Consider the following 19792-nt stretch of genomic DNA (forward strand, 5'->3'; position numbering starts at 1 on the left):
AGCCATGCCTCTGAGGGTTGTATGTCAGTGGCAGATGTAGCCATCATATGTATGTGCATGTACGCATGCCACACACAGAGACAGTGCACACTCACTAGGCACATAGGTACACAACGTTCACCCAACACAAACACAATCAGCATTTCCCACCGGGGTGCAGCTGATTGGAAACACAGCCTTTAACATTACACAGAAAGGCAGTTTTCCTACCCGCCCCCATTCCAGCACTGGGGTGGATGGAAATGCTTTTTTTTTTTTTTTAACTCTTGAAGAGCAGTCAGGCTTTGACCCCTGTCTCAGCACTGTGGTTCTTGGGACAAAGAATAGAGAGAGAAAAATCCTTTGGTTCTTTCGGAGTTATCTCTTCAGCAGGCATATAACTTATAGCAGATCTTGGTGGGCCAGATGCAGCCTGTGGTCCATGAGTTATCCACCCATGGGTATCGCCAGGATTTTTGTTTGGGGGGGGGAGAACAAATTTGTATTGATTATAGGGGGCAGCTGCCTCCCTGCCCTCCCCGGCCTCCCTCCTGTATCCACCCCTGTTTTAGACAGTGGACTTACCCAGTATTGTGGGAGGATGATACAGTCCAGGGTCACTGATTTTAAAGAGTTTGCAAGAGGGAGGAGAGGCTGAAGAATGAGCACACATGGGATCATAGTTCAGCTACCCTTAAAGCAATGCACTGGCTGTGTGTGAGCTACAATTGTGCCCCTCAGTTGGCCTTGAAGGCAGCTGCTAAAGACTTTATTTACTTCTGGGAATTAAGGGGCCTAACAGTTGTAAGAATGATACTGTAATTTTGAGCATGCTTGTGTTTTTATTTACTATTTATTGCTATTGTGGAATATTTGTAATTATGTTTAAATTAAATGATGTTTAAATTATATTGTTTACTATCCTGGATCGCTGCTTGGTAGGACAGGCAATAAAGAAATAGAAAGAAGTTTAAAACCCTGCTGGATCTGTTTTTCATGTGGCCTAATGACAAGCTCTGGAGAACTCAAAAGCTTGCACGCTGTTTTGTGAAATTTTGGTTGGTGTAATACGCAATATAAAACAAAATCTTTATTTGGATAGCCAGCTGCAGTTTTGTTACAGAATCATGTGTATTAGAAGAGGCATGTTGCACACAGATGTGGAAACAGTTGCATCGCTTATCACATGTGGAAATTATATTTCTGATTAAGGACTATTAAGCCTATCTAATTAAATGACACTAGCTATTATCTTGCTCTGGTGGAGCCAAATTGAGACAAAGGATTGTACCAGTGCAGTGGTGTTTAGGACAGAGAAACTTAACCGTTTTCTCCAGCATTTCTTGATAGAAAGCTATTGAGATTGTCTTTCTCAATATTGAACTTCAGTATTGAATATCCATTACATGAACCAGATTGTTTGAGAGAGAAAGAGAATCTACAAGCGTAGGTTGGCTAGATTGGTCATATTTTAAGTGTCTGATACTGGGAGTATGAAGGACATTAATTTTAAGGCTTTAAACAGGAAGCTAAAAATAGGTGGTTGGATCCACAATTGTGTGAAGGGGAGGTTATTTATACTATGAGACTTTCCTGCTCTGTCTGTCCCCCCCCCCCCCCCCGGTAGCTGCTAGTATACGCGAAAAGCATTTCTGGATGGTTGGGATTTGTTATTCCAAGCTTAATTTCTTCTTCATTTACAGTGTGAAAAGTACCATCAGACGAAATTTTTTTAATGGCAGAATAACAGAATTGCAAAGTTGGAAGGGACCCTGAGGGCCATCTAGTCCAACTTCCACAATGCAGAAATCCTGTCCACAGCTGTCTCTGGGTGGGCTCGAACCACCCACCTTCTGGTTAACAGATGCACTGACCCATTATACCACCTGAAATATTTAACCCAGGATTATAATATGAAGGCTAAACGGATTAAACTCATGAGAGTTATGGGTTCTAACATCGCTCCCTCTTCCACATATTAGCTCACCTTTGTCCATTTTCTATTCGTATTGCTTTGGATAAATGAATGAGAGCCAGAGCACAAAATCTTCCAGAAAATGTCGTAGAGCGAATCTCTAAATCTTTGTTTCCTGCTAGGTGATCTGGAAATGAGCTCCAGTTCTGCTCTAGAGCAAAAAGTTGTTTCCCCAAAACTTTCTGCATAGAGTTTCATAACAGGTGAAGGTAAAAAGGTAAAGGACCCCTGGACGGCTAAGTCCAGTCAAAGGTGACTATGGGGATTATTGGTATGCTTTCAAACTGCTAGGTTGGTTACCTTTTTAGTTTGATTACAACTGGCCTGTTGTCTCCTTAAATCTTCATATACATAGTGCTTGGCTATGTGACTATGAAGTGCCATCTACTGGTGATATTTGACTTTTTTTAAAAAGTGTGATATTTCATGTCTTTAATTTTTAATAATATGAAATCAAGTAATGCACACATACACATACATATTTGCTTTACAGGATCAATTTACCGGTAATTGATTGGCTGGTTCAACTGTGATGGAAGACTAAAGGGTAAATTTTAGAAGTAAATTGCTCCTGTTGACTGAATATAAACAGATATAATGCAGATATTGATGAATATAATTGCTGTCAGAACTCTGCTTATAACTGATTAACTTACCATGCTGGGGAAACCCAGCCGGATGGGCAGGGTATAAATAATAATAATAATAATAATGTCTCTCTCCACTGCCAGAGGCAGTAAGTCTCTGTATATCAGTTTGGGAACCACAGATGGGAAGAGTGCTGTTGTGCTCAGGTCTTGCTTCTAGGCTTCCCATGGTCATCTGGCTGTGCAAACAGAATGCTGGACTTGATGGGCTTTTGGCCTGATCCTGCAGGCCACATCTTGTGTTCATATAAACACACACATAAAGAGAGCAAGGGAGTGATATTTAATACTAAGATTGATTGCTTGATTTTCTAATAAAAAGTTTGAATAGTGTAATAATGTATATAATATTTTTGTTGAAGTGATTTTTTATATGTATATAAAAAGAATGTTTGTTAGCTTTGAGGATAGATATATGGTTGTGGTTCCTCACCTTCACCAAGTTTTACCGTTGTTGTTTTTTTTTGTCTTATTCACAATTTGCCCTTGCACTGCATTGTTCAAACATATATCATTGGGCGCAAGTAGTATTGAAATGCAGTTTTACCTACCTGATTCTCCTGATCTAATATAGCTGCTATGTTCAGCCACAGTAATGACTATTTCCTTTGTGCCAGGACTTTGACAGGCATTCTGACCAATAATTTTAATAAACCACAATATTATAAAGAGATTTGCAAGATCCATCACTCTAGCCGCTATAGAAACCGTCCCGGCAAGCAAATCACTTTCTCATCTCAAGTAACTGAATGTAAGTCTTGTATTTGCCACACAGCATGTTGCACTACCATGGAATTCTGAGAATGAAAAGCAGGTCAAGCAACATGCCAGCATTGCAAATGAATAAAGATCTCACTCAGAGGTCCCAAACATCAGGAAGTGCATGTAATGTTTAGACCTGGCCTTGCAGTATGGTATATGAGAGGTAGGGGGAGCACAAGATCACAATGCTTAGACTCAACATCTGAGTCAAGCCTTAGAATCTCATAATATCACTAGGATCATAAACCCTTTAAATAGCCCTAAATGTTAAAAAAAAAAAAAACCAAAGAGCAAAATAATCCTTAAAGAATGTCATTACAACCTCACATTATCGCAGGCATATTACCTGGGAGAAGAGTATGTTTTGTGTACAGATTGGCTATTTTCAGTAGACAAGATTTTAACCTAATTTTTACATTAAAATATTTAAAGCATTTATTTGCACAAGTATTGTCTTGCACCTATAATCTTAAGATACAGTAGTAAAGCACCTTTGAAGGTAAGCAGTTTAGCTAGACAGCAGTAGAACAATTAGTAAATCCTTACTGCAGTAATTATAGATAGCTTCCTGACCCTCTTACTGTTAGGTTCCATCTTCCAGATGATAGAAAAGGAAATGGCATTACACCAAAAGCTGTCTACCCAATCAGCTTTCATATTTGGTCACAAAGACTGCAGCAACATGCACTTACTTTGAAGTTAAATAGTACTGAAACTTCTACCACCTGGGAAATAATTAGAAAACAAGAAGTTCCCATTGCTTCCAAGGCTCAGTGTGATATCAAGGACAGCCCCTAAATCCCAGTCTCCCCCAACTGGGCACTTTCCACATGTTTGGTGTGTGTCTCCTATCAGTCCAAACTAACCTGGCTATGCTGGGTGAAGGTTGATGGGAGTTGTAGTTCCAAATACCTTCAGGGCACTAGATTGGGGAAGGCTGCTTTAAAGTGTCATGGGACTTAGTTGTTTTTATACTTCTATACCACGATTTTCAACACGTGTGAAAATAAGCTGGGCTAAGTGGAAATTCCCCACCTGCACCCCAAGAAAGCAAGTGCTTAATCCCTGATTTGCATCAGAGGGACTGAATGAGCAGAGAACACACCGTAATAACTACTGTCTTGCCCCATGATTCAGGACCAGAACAGAACATTTAGTTTAAAATTTCTGTTTTCCCTCTTTGTGTGGGAAAGACTAATATAAAACTTAGCTCTCAGCTGTTTATCTTATGAACATTTTGCAAATAGATCTTCAGTGAAACTAAGAACAGGTTTTTCATGCATTTTTAAGTACCACATCTAGCTTTTAAGAAGCTGGATAAAAGGAAACATAAAAGTTTTCTAGTGGGAAAGTATAACTCCTACTTGATAATTGCACAATTATGTTAAATTCCTTTTTCCCCTCCCGCTTGTTTCCGGGAACTCATAAGCCTTGCGTAGACGGGAATCGAGAGCTACCAAGTGATCTTCTGGCTGGTTTCCAGTAAATGGGCATGGGATTCTTCAGCCAATACTGCAGATCTGATTGGCTGGCCAAATAGTGCAGGATCTGCAGTATTGTTCAGAGATTAAAACCTTAGAGCATATTTTTACTGCATGTCCTTGTTTATTGAGGTGAAGTTGTTGCTGTTGGTGTTTTGTATCTTTATTTCAGATTTTGTTGTGATTTATGTGGAAATTGTTCAGTTTGGTTTTGTATTTTTAAATATTTAACTTACTGTTTATGACTACTATCATTACGTTGTAGTTATGTATTTTTTTAATTTTATAAGCTGCCTTGAACATGGTTTGCAGCATACAAATAAAATTAGGGATGGTTGGATGGCATGTTAGTTAACCTTGGGTTAAGAACTTAATTCGTTCTGGAGGTCCGTTCTTAACCTCAAACTGTTCTTAACCTGAGGTACCACTTTAGCTAATGGGGCCTCCCACTACCGCCACACGATTTCTGTTCTCATCGAAGCAAAGTTCTTAACCCGAGGTACTATTGCTGGGTTAGCAGAGTCTGTAACCTGAAGGGTCTGTAACCAGAGCTACCACTGTACAGGTGCACCTGAATGATAATTTTATCTAAAATTTGGGCACCAAAGAGGCAGAATAAGCCATGAGACATAACAATCAAATATATTTTGTTATTACAGAAACAGAAGGGTCAATTAATTGTAGGGTTGCTAACCTTTTTGGGCTTGTGCTCACATCTAGAATTTTGAGAGTGCCTCTAACACGACCCCTCTGGTTGTTTCTCTCTCTCCCCCCCCCCACTGTGCTTTTCCATGGCATCTGGGTAAGCGTTGGATCCAGTAGAATTAAATGTGCATTATTTTAGACAGTATCCCCCCTCCCCCGCACCATCAAAATTAAAGCTTAACAGTAAGTAGACTGCTGAGGGAAAGATTTGGTACTTGCCAGCACCACAGAAACTTTGACCCAAGCCAAAGCATGGATCCTCATGGATTTTACACAGGAGGACAACAAGGGCAACAACAAATCACTGACACTTCTGTGGACACAGAGGTGACCTATGATTTGATAGTGGCTTTGAAGGAATCCCTTTTAAAAATGATAAGCCCTTGAATTTGTGTTTTGGAAACCAGCTGACCTGTGGTGTCTATGACTCATGTCAATGGAGACAGATGTGAACTGTGATTTGGTAGTGTTTGGTAGGAGCAAGAATGATATGTCATTCCAAGAGGACCCATTTTATTGAGTCCAACGTGTTTGAGCTCATGCACCTTTGCTCTTTGGCACTCTGTATTTCTCCTGATTCCTGCCCTGGCCACTCCATTTCCCTCCCTCCCCTCAAATATTGCATTTCACTCCCTTTTATCCTCCTACCTTCTCAGTTGCTCCACTTTCTGTTCAGCTATTGATCTGAGCCTTGAAAAATATGTAGAGGAGATGGGAAAGAGGGTCACTCTTCCAGCTTAACTCCTTAAGCTCCATATACTTATCAGTGCGGCAAATAGGTACCTCTCCTCAGTATTTCAAGGAAGGTGAACTTTGAGGCTTCATGGGCACCTCAAAAGTGTCATTGTACACACAAGGACCATGTTGGCAACCCCAGATATTCAGATTGGTCTAGCACCAACTATGTGGGTAAGTGGTACGAAGGACAGAGGGGATCAGGACATTATTATTATTATTAATTAATTATTATTAATTATTAATAATATTCATTTATTCAATTTATCTACAGCCCTTTACCAAAATACCTTTACCAAAATACCTTAGGGCAGCGTTCAACGCTAGAAACATATTACAAAACATCAATGGAAAAAACATAGTAGAAAGTATACCGACAGACAGCCTAATGGTAAAATAATTACAATAATAACAGACGTACAGAATGAGAAGGAGCAATGCGCTATGAGAAGACTGGAGAAAGATGGATACCAAATAATGAGATTGAAGGGCAGCATGTGCAGGATCAAATTGGGGTTAGAGATTAAGTTCAGGTGCCTAAAGTAGCATAGGTTACTGGTTTGCTTGGAGAGCAGAAAGGACGGAAAAATTAGAAAATTAAAGAGGGAAAAGAACCCGGAACATGGTTGTTATCAATTCCCAGGGTAGTCAATATGTTGTTGTCCAGATATAGTTTGACTCCATCTCCCATCAGTCCTGACCATTGGACATGTAGACTGGAGCTGATGGGAGATGGAGTCCAGTAACATTTGGAGAGCACCATATTGGCTACCCCTGACTTATCAGCACTTGAGGGAGGATGCTGTACGTTGATCCTTGACCAGTCTGCAGTAGGGTAACAGGGGGGCAAGCCTTTTTGGATGAAGGCATAGAAAAGGAACTCAAGGCTGCGGTTTCCCTTGGAACCCTGATGAAGAGTACAAAATAATAAAGACAGAGTTGGGGAAGAACCAAGGAACAAGGTAGGAAGGGTGAGCAGAGCTAACTAACTTGACTGAATGAGCATGGCCTGAACACCGCTTTTAGTTTTTGATCCTTTGAGATTTTGGTTATGAGAGGGAGCAATTTCCCTAGATATTTATTTATTTTAAAGCACCTGTAATCTCTTAAGCAGTGTACAATATTAAAAACATCCATTATCATTAAAAAAAAATTCAGCCTAAAGCTAATAAAACTACAGTATAAAAACATCTAAAACAAAACCAATAATGTAGGGGATAAACAAGGAGAGCATCTAAAACAGTAGAGGCCTACCATAGATGGCAAGTGCAGAACTGTGTTGGGTGTAATAAGGGGTCCAATAAGGGGTCCTCCTGTTTGAAGGGAGAACATTAACCTTGATGGATGATAAAGGGCATTACCTGTTTACTGGTACTTACAGTGCCTCAGGCATGGAGCTTCCTCTAGGCCAGGGCTCAGAAACCAGTTAAAAGGTGCCACACGGGTGGTGCTGTGGGTTAAACCACAGAGCCTAGGGCTTGCCGTTCAGAAGGTTGGCGGTTTGAATCCCCGCGATGGGGTGAGCTCCCGTTGCTCCGTCCCTGCTCCTGGCAACCTAGCAGTTCAAAAGCACGCCAAAAAGTGCAAGTAGATAAATAGGTACCGCTCCAGCGGGAAGGTAAACAGCGTTTCTGTGCACTGCTTGGTTTGCCAGAAGTGGCTTAGTCATGCTGGCCACATGACCCGGAAGCTGTACGCCGGCTCCCTCGCCCAGTAAAGTGAGATGAGCGCCGCAACCCCAGAGTCGTCCGCGACTGGACCTAACGGTCAGGGGTTCCTTTACCTTTAGGCAAGAAAGGAAGGTGTTTTCCTATTCTGGAGTTCTCAGTCACTTCTGCTGTAGATGCTAATGACTGATCTTGTTATGGCTCCCTAAGCATCAGCTTAGTTCACCTTTCCAGACAGTGCTGAATTTTTTTTGAGTCAAAAGTGCTGAGATATAATTAAAAGAGTGGTGAGGTTGAGCTCCTTGGTAAGCATTTTGGGGACTGTTCTGTGTGAGAGAGTGGCTGGCAGCAATGCAGTTCATTGTTAATACTGCTGGTCAGAGGTAAGGCTGAAGCTTGTTTGGATTCCTAGGGGTTTTTTTTTAAAAAACCTCTTCTAATTATCAGATTGCAACAGTCAGTCGCCTTAGACCTCATGCCAGAACAAATCCCATGGCTCTGTTGCATGTATTAAGGTTCTTAATGTTCTCTTGAGTTGCAGGCAGACTGGTTGCACTTTGAAATGTTCATTACCTACTTAAATAAAATGCTTGCACATACAGTATGATTCATGTTAGAGCAGGGGCTTCTGTTTTAACTCCCACCCACCCAAAGCACACTGAGCACAGCTAATGGCAGCAATATGTTATTTCCCCTCAATTTTTAAATCAGGTGGTTGGAAGTTTCTGCTGGCAGTCCCAGAAATTGGGCATTTGCAGGGCCTGGCTGATAGAATCTGCTGCCATCCCATGACCGCTGCAGCAAAGGGACATTTTTTTCCTCCCCCCCCCCCCAACCTGAGCGATGGAGTTGTATAAACCCCAACGCTGCCAGTCAGTGATTAGAATTGCACTCCAATTTGACTACCCCTCTGGAGATTTAAAGTGGTTTAGGCTGCAATCCGATATCCACTTACCGTCCAATTTTAACTCAACGGGGATCACTTCTGAGTTGACATGCACAGGATTGCACGGTTAGTGATGTTGGATTTTTAAAAAAGTCGTTAAGGACTCTTAACGATCTTCCACACTGAGCCCTCTCCTAAATCTACAGCTCCCAAAATGCTAAGGCGTAACAAACCTGTGAATGACTGTATTCCCCAAGGACAGTTGCGGATTAGCCTGAACACATTACTGCAGACGTTAAGTGGCATTTAAAGCGGGTTGATGCTTGCTTTTACCCATATGCGCCTACCTGCGAGTAAGCACCATGGGCCCCAGTGCGGCTTTGCCTTGTGTTGCCCCAGCCCGTTTCTAAAGCCTACGCGGCCAAGGCATCCCTTTGTCTCCGCGAAGCGCGCAGGGGGCGGAGTCCAGCCTCGGCGCCTCGCGCGCATTGCTTCGCTCCCGAGTTGGGGGCGAGTCTTCCTGCTCCGCAACTTGTTCCCCGCGCTGGCCTGAGGGGGCGGAGCGTCCTGCAGGCCCCGCCCTCCGGTGGCCTTGCCAGTACTCTCCCCCCCCCTCCCGGTGTAGCCGAGGATCCAGGACACGCGCCGGCTGGCTGGCAGGCTGTCGGCGGCGGCGCACCTTCCCGGATCTTCCTTGGAGCTTGTCGCAGCAGGCGGGACCGCAGGAGGGAGCGAGCCCCCAATGCGAGAATGGCGTCTCCGCCGGCTCGAGAGCTCACGCAGAACCCCCTGCAGAAGATCTGGGTGCCTTACAACAACGGGCTGCCTGCAAAGCACAGCGCGCAGCGAGGCGGTAAGCAAGTAGTGGCGGGCAGATCTCGGGGCGCCTTGGCTTGCGGGGACACCGGAGTTGCATCAGCCCGGAGCCCGCGAGGGTGTGTGCCGGGGATTGAGGAAGCAGGACGTGGTAGCGGAGGCCTCTTGAGGGGAACGAGAGGCGATGCGAAAATCTTAACACCTCAGCAGAAAGAATAGGAAAGCCGGCGTCTTCCGAGGAGAGGCGGGGTAGCTGGATGACCCTCCCTCCGCTTGTGCCCGGAGTGGCTGTGCTCCTCGCTGCCGGAGCGCCGTGCCCAACGCATGTCCATTAGGGTCCTGGAGTGGCACAGCTCAGAGGGATCGAAGCGATGCCCTCTGAGTGCCCGTTATTCTTGGCGCAAGGGCTTCGCGACTCGTACAGGCTCTGGATATATTTGCTAGCTGCCATTCACCTTCTGGTGGGCTGCAGTAAAAAGTACATAGAATGTGTTTCGCCTTAAAGATCCTGCCAATAAATACTTGATAACTTCCACCTTTTGGGAGGAAATCAGGTGGTTTCTCCAGACTCTTGACATCGACCCCCTTTGCCCCCCTGTTCCTCAGCCTCCGTCTACCCCAGCTCTATTGCACACTCTTGGCTTTCTAGTAAAAGAAAGAAAGAAAATAAAATAAAAGCTATAGCAGGAGCAACATGAACAACAAAAAAAGGCAAGGGGGAGATAAAGACTATATAGAGGTGCCTTGCCTTTCAGCAGCAGTGTTATTAGGAGGAATTCAGCTTTTGACAAAGTACCTCACCGAAGACTGCTGAGTAAGCCTAGCAGTCAGTGAATAGGAGGAAAGGTCCTCTCATGGATCATAAATGGGTTATGCTGCTGGAAGCAAAGAGCAGGAATAAATGAACAGTTCTCTGAATGCAGTGAAGTATAAAGTGGAGTCTCCCAAGGATCGATATTGGGACCTGCGGTTTTTAACTTACTCATAAAAGATCTAGAGTTTAGAGTGAACAGCGAGTGGGCGTAGCCAGGATTTTTTTTGGGCAGGCCTTTTGTTAGGGGTGCAGAACCTCAGTTAGCTATGTATTTTTATTGATTTATATTTATTATGTGGGCATCTGCTCCTCCCTGCCCCCCTGTGGCTACGCCCATGGTGAGCAGTGAGGTGGCTAAGTTTGCTGATGATACTAATTTTTTCAGAGTCCATAAAACAAATAGAGATTGCAAAGAGTGCCAAAGGGACCTCTCCAAACTGAGTGAATGGGTGGTAAAATGGCAAATGCAACTGAATGTAAACAGGCGTAAATTTACACATGGTGCTGCTGAAAATCTTAGTTTTTGGGGTCTTAGTAGATAGTTCAATGAAGATGTTGACCCAGTGTGCTGCAGTGGTGATGAAAAATGAAAATTCCTTGCTAGGGATCATTAGGGAAGGAATTGATAACCAATGCTGTCATACAAATCTCTGGTATGACCGTATTTGGAATACTGTATAGTTCTGGTTGCCTCACCTCAAAAAGGATATTGTAGATTGGGAAAAGGTTCAAAAAGAGGCAACTAAAATGATTAAGGGGATGGAGGGAAGGTTGCAGCATCTGCGACTTTTTAATTTAGAGAAAAGCTAAGGTTTGATATGATAGACATGGACAGGCATGGCATGGAGAGAGAAAACTTTTTTTCTCCCTCTCTCATAACACCAAAACTCATGGCCATCCAGTGAAGCTGAATGATGGAAGAGTCAGGACAGATAAAAGAAAGTATTTCTTCATGCAGGGAGTGCATAATTAAACTATGGCATCTGCTCCCATAGGAGGCCTTAAAGGCTACCAACCTAGATGACTTTAAAAGAGGATTTAGATATATTAATGGAGGTGGCTATCGAAAGCTACTACTATACTCTGCCTCTACAATTGCAAGCAGTAATACTTCTAAACACCAGTTGCTGGAAACCACAGGATGGGAAAGTGCTCAGATCCTTGCTAGGTGTTTCCCACAGGCATCTGGTTGGCCACTGTGAGAACAGGATGCTAGACTAGATGGGCCATCAGCCTAATCTAACAGGCTGTTATTCAGTGATCCTGTGTGTGGCCTTCTGGGACTCTGGGTTTCTCAGGCCTGTGGATTTCTTACTTCTGCACTAAAGAACACATGCAGGCAATGGGTGCCAATATTTTTGGTTTGGTTCCATTCCAGTAATAAATACCAAACAACTGGAAAATTAGGCAAATCCTGAGAAGAGATGGGCTCATTGTAAGCAGGATATCAGTTCACCTATAGCAGAATGCCTACTTTGTCCCACAGTCACCCACCCAAAAAAGCAGACATCGTATTTTTCGCTCTATAGGACGCACCGGACCATAAGACGCACCTAGTTTGGGGGGGAGGAAACAAGAAGAAAAAAAATTTGAACCCCAGAAGCCAGAACAGCAAGAGGGATCTGGCTTCTGGGATAGCCTCTTGCTGTTCTGGCTTCGGGGACAGCCTGTGAAGCCAATGCAGGGCAGCTGGGTGAAGGCACCCCGCTACCCTGCGGAGGCTTTGCGCAGCCATCCCCAAGCTAGAACAGCAAGACGGTGCACTGCGCAGTGCTCCGTCTCGCTGTTCGTGCTTTGGGGAAAGCCTTTGAAGCCTCCGCAGGGCAGCGGGGTGCCTTCAGCCCCCTGCCCTGCGGAGGCTTTGCGCAGCTAACCTCAAGCCAGAACAGCGAGATGGAGCGCTGCGCAGCGCTCCGTCTCCCTGTTTTGGCTTTGGGCTTAGTCGCGCAGCCTGCATTCGCTCCATAAGACGCACACACATTTTTCCTTACTTCTTAGAAGGGAAAAAGTGTGTCCTATAGACTGAAAAATACGGTATATCGGCAGGTGCGAGCCAACTTGGATTGAAAGAGTGAGTGTGCCTGCCTGCCTGTCTATTGGAGTCATATATAATCAAATTGGCTTTCACTTAAGAGGATACTCTTGTCTCAAGATTACATAGATTCATGTCCCCTTGGGCAATTTCTTTTCTCCAGAAATCAATCTCTGGAAGCTTACAGATGCCTTCTGCTCCTTTGTTGCACTACCTTTGACCGTATCAGGTATATCAGCCCCATGTTGGCTGCAGCCATTGGAAAAAAAATAACAGCATATGTCCAGCATGCCACTTGGCAGGTTGCAGGGTTAAGTCATGAGCAGTACAAGTCACTTCTATGCCTATGTCTAAAATGGTGGTGTGGATTGCTACTTGTCCTAGCTAAGTGATCAAGTGGTTATTTGCATCTCTGATACAGGCAATGACATATTGTTATGATCTGAATGGCAGTGGTCCCCAAACAGTTTACAAACGAGTATACTATTTTTTATCTAATTCCTGATATTGAAAGTAAAAGGCACCACTCTTGGGTCTTTTTTGTTTTGGCCTCAACGCTAATCTCTGGTTTGCATGCTCCTCCTTCAGTATGGCTATGAAGAGGAGATTGGAAGCAGCTGCTTCTGTTTGGGAGTTATTTGTGTTATTTATTACAGTGGTACCTCGGGTTAAGTACTTAATTCGTTCCGGAGGTCCGATCTTAACCTGAAACTGTTCTTAACCTGAAGCACCACTTTAGCTAATAGGGCCTCCTGCTGTCTCTGCGCCGCCGGAGCACGACTTCTGTTCTCATCCTGAAGCAAAGTTCTTAACCTAAGGTACTATTTCTGGGTTAGCGGAGTCTGTAACCTGAAGCGTCTGTAACCCGAGGTACCACTGTACATTTATATATACCACCCTTTTCTTCTAAGGAACTCAAGGTGCATGGTTCTGATCCCCTCCCCATTTCATCCTCACAACGACCCTGTGAAGTAGGTTAGGCATGGTGAGTGGCCCAAAGTCACCCAGTGAGCTTCATGGCTGAGTGGGGAGTAACATCAATTTGTTTTATCATCCCAGATTGGGTATATGGTTTATGGAAGCAAGTCAACTTCAAACCATACTTTATGCATCTGGATTGTTTCAACTAATCATGGTTCAGATTAACTACAGTTTGGGGTTCAGAGGACTGCAGTTCCATCTAATATGGAAGCTTCTGATCTCCTTGCAGGAAGGTGAGGGGTGTGTGTACATGCAAGGCTCACTGACTTGTAGTGGTAAACCATGGTTTAGTGATATGTCCATTGCTGTGTGTTTCCCACTAGTATAGGGGAAGGAAGAGGCTATGGAGCAGGGGTCAGCAACCTTTTTCAGCCGTGGGCTGGTCCACTGTCCCTCAGACCATGTGGTGGGCCGGACTCTATTTTGAAAAAAAATAAATGAACGGATTCCTATGCCCCACAAATAACCCAGAGATGCATTTTAAATAAAAGGACACATTCTACTCATGTAAAAACACGCTAATTCCCGGACCATCCATGGGCCGGATTGAGAAGGTGATTGGGCCGCATCCGGCCCCCAGGCCTTAGGTTGCCTATCCCTGCTATGGAGATGCATGGTTGAGAAAGGAAGGGTAAAACAGAACTGCAGAAGAAGACTATAGTTCATAGTAACGACATCAATTTGCTCAATTCCTGGAGGGGTGTGTGCGTCCATGTGTATTAACTATAATTTGGCAAAAACAGTTTTGTGCTAAGCCGAAACTGAGCGCAACCTGGCCTTTCTATAATTGGCATGAACCAAAGTTATTTTTGAGTTAATCTTTCAGGTTGTTTTAAGATCTGCACAGTCCCGGAACCTGTGCGTGAATGTGGAGTTGAATAAATTTATACAGCAGTTTGGCCCCATTTTGGCAGTATTCCAGAAGGATTTGGCTGGTTAATGGTTTCAAATAGCTTCTTGTTGGAATTATTTGAATTAGTGCTTCTTGGAACACAGTTTAACACTAACTAGTGCTTTAAGTGTGCATTTGGAATAAGGTATGGTCAAAATAATCGAATATTTCTGTTAAGACTACGGGAGAGGGGTTTAGGCCTGTTCTGAACCAGCAGGCATACGTGCAAATATCTTAAAGGTAGTGCTGAGTATAAAATAAATGCATAGATGGTGCAGTTTCTAAGGCTGGGATGGGGAGCCTGTGACTCTCCATCTGTTGGACTGCAACTCCCACCGGCTCCAGTCACCACAGTGCGTGATCAAGGATGATGTAGGCCTGCAACATCTGAGAAGAGCACAGGTTCTTCCTTTCTGTCCTAAGGAGACTGGCACATGAACAAATAGCAGATATGCCACTTCAGACCTTTGGTTCATCTAGCCCCGTATGGTCTATGGTTCTCAAGCAGGGACATCAACTGCTTCCTGATACTTTCAGCTGGAGGTGTTGGGTATTGAAACTGGACCCTTCTGCAGGCATGTGCTCTGCCACCAGACTTTGCCCCCTCTCTATAGCAGTAGTGCAGGACTGTCAAACATTTATAATAGTGGATGTCTCTAAACATCGGGAAAACAATTGTCCAGGCCTTCCCTCATGTGAAAATGGATGTGGGGGGAGAGAGAGAGTTCAGGTTGTGATGGTTATCTTTGTCCTTGTCATGGAACAGGCTGATGAAAGTAAAGAGGAATGCACAAGGTTACTATGTCTACAGTAGCTGAGTAAAAGAGCTCAATTAAAAATAGATGACTGACCCATAAATGTTTTTGCATCGTTTGACACTCAGTGCAAAGGTTGGTACTTTTGAAGCCTGGGCAAAAAAAGAGACAAGGACTGAAGGGAAGTATGGGCTCAATGGCAAGTTTTTACAGAGGCTGGCTTTGCTGCAGAGATGGGGAACCTATTGCCTTCCAGATAATATACATGAAGTGCTTTCAACGTCCTAGAGAAACACTTTGTGTAGTAGAAAAAAACAAAGTATTATTTAGCATGCTGTCCTTGAGGTTGTTGTCCGAATGCAACACTGCCTCAAGCTGACCACAAGTAACCAAGAGTAAAACTGCTAAAGGGAAAGTTTTGTGGTTGTTCTGCTGCATTTCAGTAATTGCTGGCTATCTCCCTGGGGGGTGGGGGAAGAGTGTTGTGTGCACTGGGATAACAGGTTTATTTCTCTAGCTCTTTGGCAAGTTATTTAATCTGATGTGAACAAGGACCTTGTCATTTAGTGACTGGCTAATTGAACAGGATGGGTTCAAAGGCAGATAAATGCAAGCTTACAGTGCCAGTTAATAAGAAGCTGATTAAGCGCTTTAGCTTTTGAAAGTATGAAAGTGTTTGTTGTTGTCATTGATAAAGTCCGTGGACTATTAAACTTGGAATGTTTTTCTAGAACAGAGGTTCTCATTACTTTTACAACAACATATTAAAATTCAGTTTATTACTCCACCCAAGTAATGGTCATGATATCATAGTTCTAATGCAGGCTGTAGAAATACAAAGAGACGCATAAGGTTAAACCAAAGCATGGTTTAGTGCAAATAAGCAAAGGTGCAGGTTTCTGGACTGAATATTGCAGCTGCTTCACTCCTGTCCTGGTACTGCTGCTGCACTGGAGGCTGAGCCATGGGCTGACTTAGTATTACATCGAACCCATACTCATGGTTTGTCTTGCTCTAACAAACCAGAAGTTGTAACCAATGTATGTTCTTGGTTTACTGCTCATAGCTGGCCTGGGGGTGACAAACTATAAGTCTGGGTACATACACAACACTTAAGACAAGCCATGGCTTAGATGCCAGCTTCAGTGTTAACTCTGGGAGGCCTATCTGTTCATTTGTGCTAAGCCGTGGTTTGATTTAGTCTTGCATGCAAACTGGGGACAGCCATTCTGACAAGGAAATCTAAAACATCCTTATTTGTTATAGGAGCAATGGCAATTTAGTTTTATGATGAAATAGTGCAATAATTTATTTCGCTTTATGAAGAAATAATGCAAGAAACCAAGTATCACTGGGAAAATAAGTCCTATGAAAGGAATAGCAGTGTCAATGCAGCAGTTAAAATATTGCTTTGCTTGGCTTTGCTTTATTAACTGTGGATGTTGGAGCGGGGGAGTGAGAGATAGTTGGTGCAGATGTAATCTAATACCAGTCCTTTACTAGAGTCATTGACGCTGTGCTGAATGTTGAAGGCAGCACACTGAAACTATTACTTAGTTGAATAGGGGCAACACCTAGCTGATTATCCTGGTTCGTTAAATGTTTCTTTTAAGAAGATCTGTTGAATACAACCATGAAATGTGCAATGGAGTTGTTTAACCTTGCAATGTAACGATCAGAATTGTTACCCGACATCTAGAACCACTATCAGCTTAACATTCACCACTGTGTTAATAGATACATATTTCAGAAGTGACTGTTTGCCTAGAATTAAGTAGAAAAACAGGAAGACGAGATAGGATAGCAGGCAGGAAACAGAAGTAGCTACATCAGCTACATCACCAACGTGCTTTGCAGCATAGCTGGAGCTGATGGAAATTGTAATCCAAATCATTTGGAGCCCCCCAGGTTGGTGTAGACTACTCTACTGGGCAAAAATACCCACAAAGTATGGGCCTGAGGATGAGATATCACTTCCATCCCCCAACATCCTGCATGTTGACTTACCATTTCCATTACAAAAGTCACTTACCAGAAATATTCAATTTTCAGTTTACTGATACCTTTGAAGTCTAAAAGTACCTTGTGTTTCTCAGTCACCTGTTATGGCTTCTAGTTACTCTTTGTGGTTTCTCTACCGTTCTGCATGTGGTTCCATGTTTAGAAATGTCCAGACCTAAGCCAGTGGACTTCTTAGAGTGCAGGCTGTAAGATTTGTCTTATGAAAAATATTCTTTTGGACCTTAGAATCATAGTATTGTAGAGTTGGAAGGGACTGCTGGGATCATCTAGCCCAAACCCTTGCAATGCATGGAGAATAAAAACAAGAAGTCTCATGACACCTTAAACCACCCTTCCCCAACCTGAGTCCCTGAAGATGTTTTGAACTACAACTCCCATCAACCCCCAGCCACATAGCCATGATAGCTTGAACTGACAGGTAAAAGGTAAAGGTACCCCTGACTGTTAGGTCCAGTCGTGGATGACTCTGTGGTTGCGTGCTCATCTCGCTCTATAGGCCGAGGGAGCCGGTGTTTGTCCGCAGACAGCTTCCGGGTCATGTGGCCAGCATGACTAAGCCGCTTCTGGTGAACCAGAGCAGCGCATGGAAATGCCGTTTACCTTCCCGCCGGAGCGCTACCTATTTATCTACTTGCACTTTGATGTGCTTTCGAACTGCTGGTTGGCAGGAGCAGGGACCGAGCAACGGGAGCTGCCCCCGTCACGGGGATTCGAACCGCCAACCTTCTGATCGGCAAGCCCTAGGCTCAGTGGTTTAGACCACAGCGCCACTCACTCCCTGACAGGAGATTTACTCAAAACATGAGGGGGGCACCCAGTTGGGGAAGGCTGCTTTAAAGACCAATAAAGATTCCTTCCTTGCAGGGGGTTATGGAATCATAGAATTGTGGAGTTGGAAGGGACCCCAAGGGCCATCTAGTCCAATGCAGGAATCTCAACTAGATCATGCATGACAGATGGCCATCCAACCACTGTTTAAAAGCCTCAAAGGAAGAAGAGTCTAGTCTACCACCTCCCAAGGGAGACCGTTCCACGGTTGAACAGCTCTTACTGTCAGAACCTTCTTCCTGATGTTTAGTCAGAATCTCATTTATTGTAACTTGAATCTATTGTATTGGTTCCTACATTCTGGAGCAGGAGAAAACAAACTTGTTCCATCCTCCATGTGACAACCCTTTAGCTATTTGAAGATGGCTATCATATCTCCTCTCAGTCTCCGTCACCGTTCCTCATAAGGCTTGGTTTCCCAACCCTTGGTCATCTCGGTTGCTTTCCTTTTCACACATTCCAGCTTGTCAACATCCTTCTTAAATTGTGATGACCAGAACTGGACACGGTACTCCGCTGTGGTTTGACCAAGGCAGAATAGAGTGGTAATATTACTTCTTTTGACCTGGACACTATACTTCCATTGATGTAGCTTAGAATAGTGTTAGCTTTTTTTGCTGCTACATCACACTTTTGACTCTTGTTAAGCTTGTGGTCTACTAAGACCCCTAGTTCTCTACAATTAAGTTTACAAAAAGCGCTAGTCTATAAACACTATAGAGTTCCTGACCCCAAATAATATCTGTGCTAGTCGTGGCGGCCTTCCCTACCTGATCACCTGGAAGCAATTTTTACTTGCTACATATTATTAGATGAGTAATTGTTTAAAAGTTTGAAATAAAATATGTGTGCCTATTTGTCAGGTCTGATACTTTAGTTTAGGAGTGACTTCTCTGTTTTGGTCTCTTAAGCAGTGTTAGAAACTGGGATAGAAAAGCTAGGAGCCAAATGGCTTCTGGGACCTGGGTTGTGGGCACCAAAACAGAATTTCTAGTCATCATGTTTGGCAGGGTGGGGGGTGGGGAGTCGGCAACACTTTTTATTTATCATTTTGATAAGCATGGATCAATACGCAATTTACATAAGTGACACATTGTTAATATCACATTTTTAGCAGAAATTTTTAATACATGTTCGATTGGGTGTTTACAATAAAAATATTGGTACCATACTTTAGTTTTCAAAGCACTCTACTCTTTATTGTTAAATTCCTTAACATATTGTGTCTATCCTTAACATATACTTTGAGGCTTCAAAACACATACATTTCAGTAATATTTGAGCGTCAGCCAGGCGCAAAAATAAAAAAATAAAATAAAAAAAATGGCACCCAGAATTTTTGAGGTGCTTGCAAATGGAGAATCTTTGGGTGCAAAATGTGCCCTGTTAATTTCAAACCCTGCTCTTAAGTGCAGAGTTCCTCCCCCCTTGGAATAAAATACATGGTCCTAGTGAAAGTGATATGCAAGTCTTGTGTCTGCTTTAGAACCTCAGTGGTTACAGTCTGGCAGCTTTGAATATGCAGGCTTCTGTAACCATGGTTTCACACCTAGACGTCACCTAGTTAATCCAATTTTTTTATTCCCATTTCATTTTGTGATAAGCTCCTATTGCCTTTTCCCCAGTCATATGTGCCTTGTGTAATCCTTAGTTGATTTCTGGTTGCTCAAAGTACCCCCAGCTGCCCACACATTGCACTGAATGCATTCTGTTTCTCAGTTCATCATATTCTTGCTTCTATATCAGCCACTCAGCCAAAAAGGAGTTTGCAGGCATCACTGATCACCTGGTTGTCAGGTCTTGCTTAGCCTCTTG

The 19792-nt window shown here is 43.4% G+C and overlaps 1 protein-coding gene across 6 annotated transcripts in view; it reads left to right on the forward strand.

Moving 5' to 3' along the window:
• PFKFB4 (6-phosphofructo-2-kinase/fructose-2,6-biphosphatase 4) overlaps positions 1 to 19792 on the forward strand; it is a 67061-nt gene that overhangs the window by 16794 nt on the left and 30475 nt on the right. For 2 of the 6 annotated variants that reach the window (XR_014545469.1, XM_083603467.1), the window contains exon 1: positions 9324 to 9690. The exons of 3 other annotated variants lie outside the window; for them this stretch is intronic. Coding sequence is in view for 2 of the 3 variants with exons in the window: in XM_083603467.1 (XP_083459593.1) it covers positions 9588 to 9690 (103 nt within the window). In the remaining variant the exon portion in view is untranslated. Of the gene's footprint in view, positions 1 to 9323; positions 9691 to 19792 lie in introns of those variants that run through there. One more of the 6 variants, XM_083603468.1, reaches the window with a different exon arrangement.

The sequence above is a fragment of the Podarcis filfolensis genome (genome assembly GCF_964270895.1).
Source record: "Podarcis filfolensis genome assembly, chromosome: 2".
Lineage (NCBI taxonomy): Eukaryota > Metazoa > Chordata > Lepidosauria > Squamata > Lacertidae > Podarcis > Podarcis filfolensis.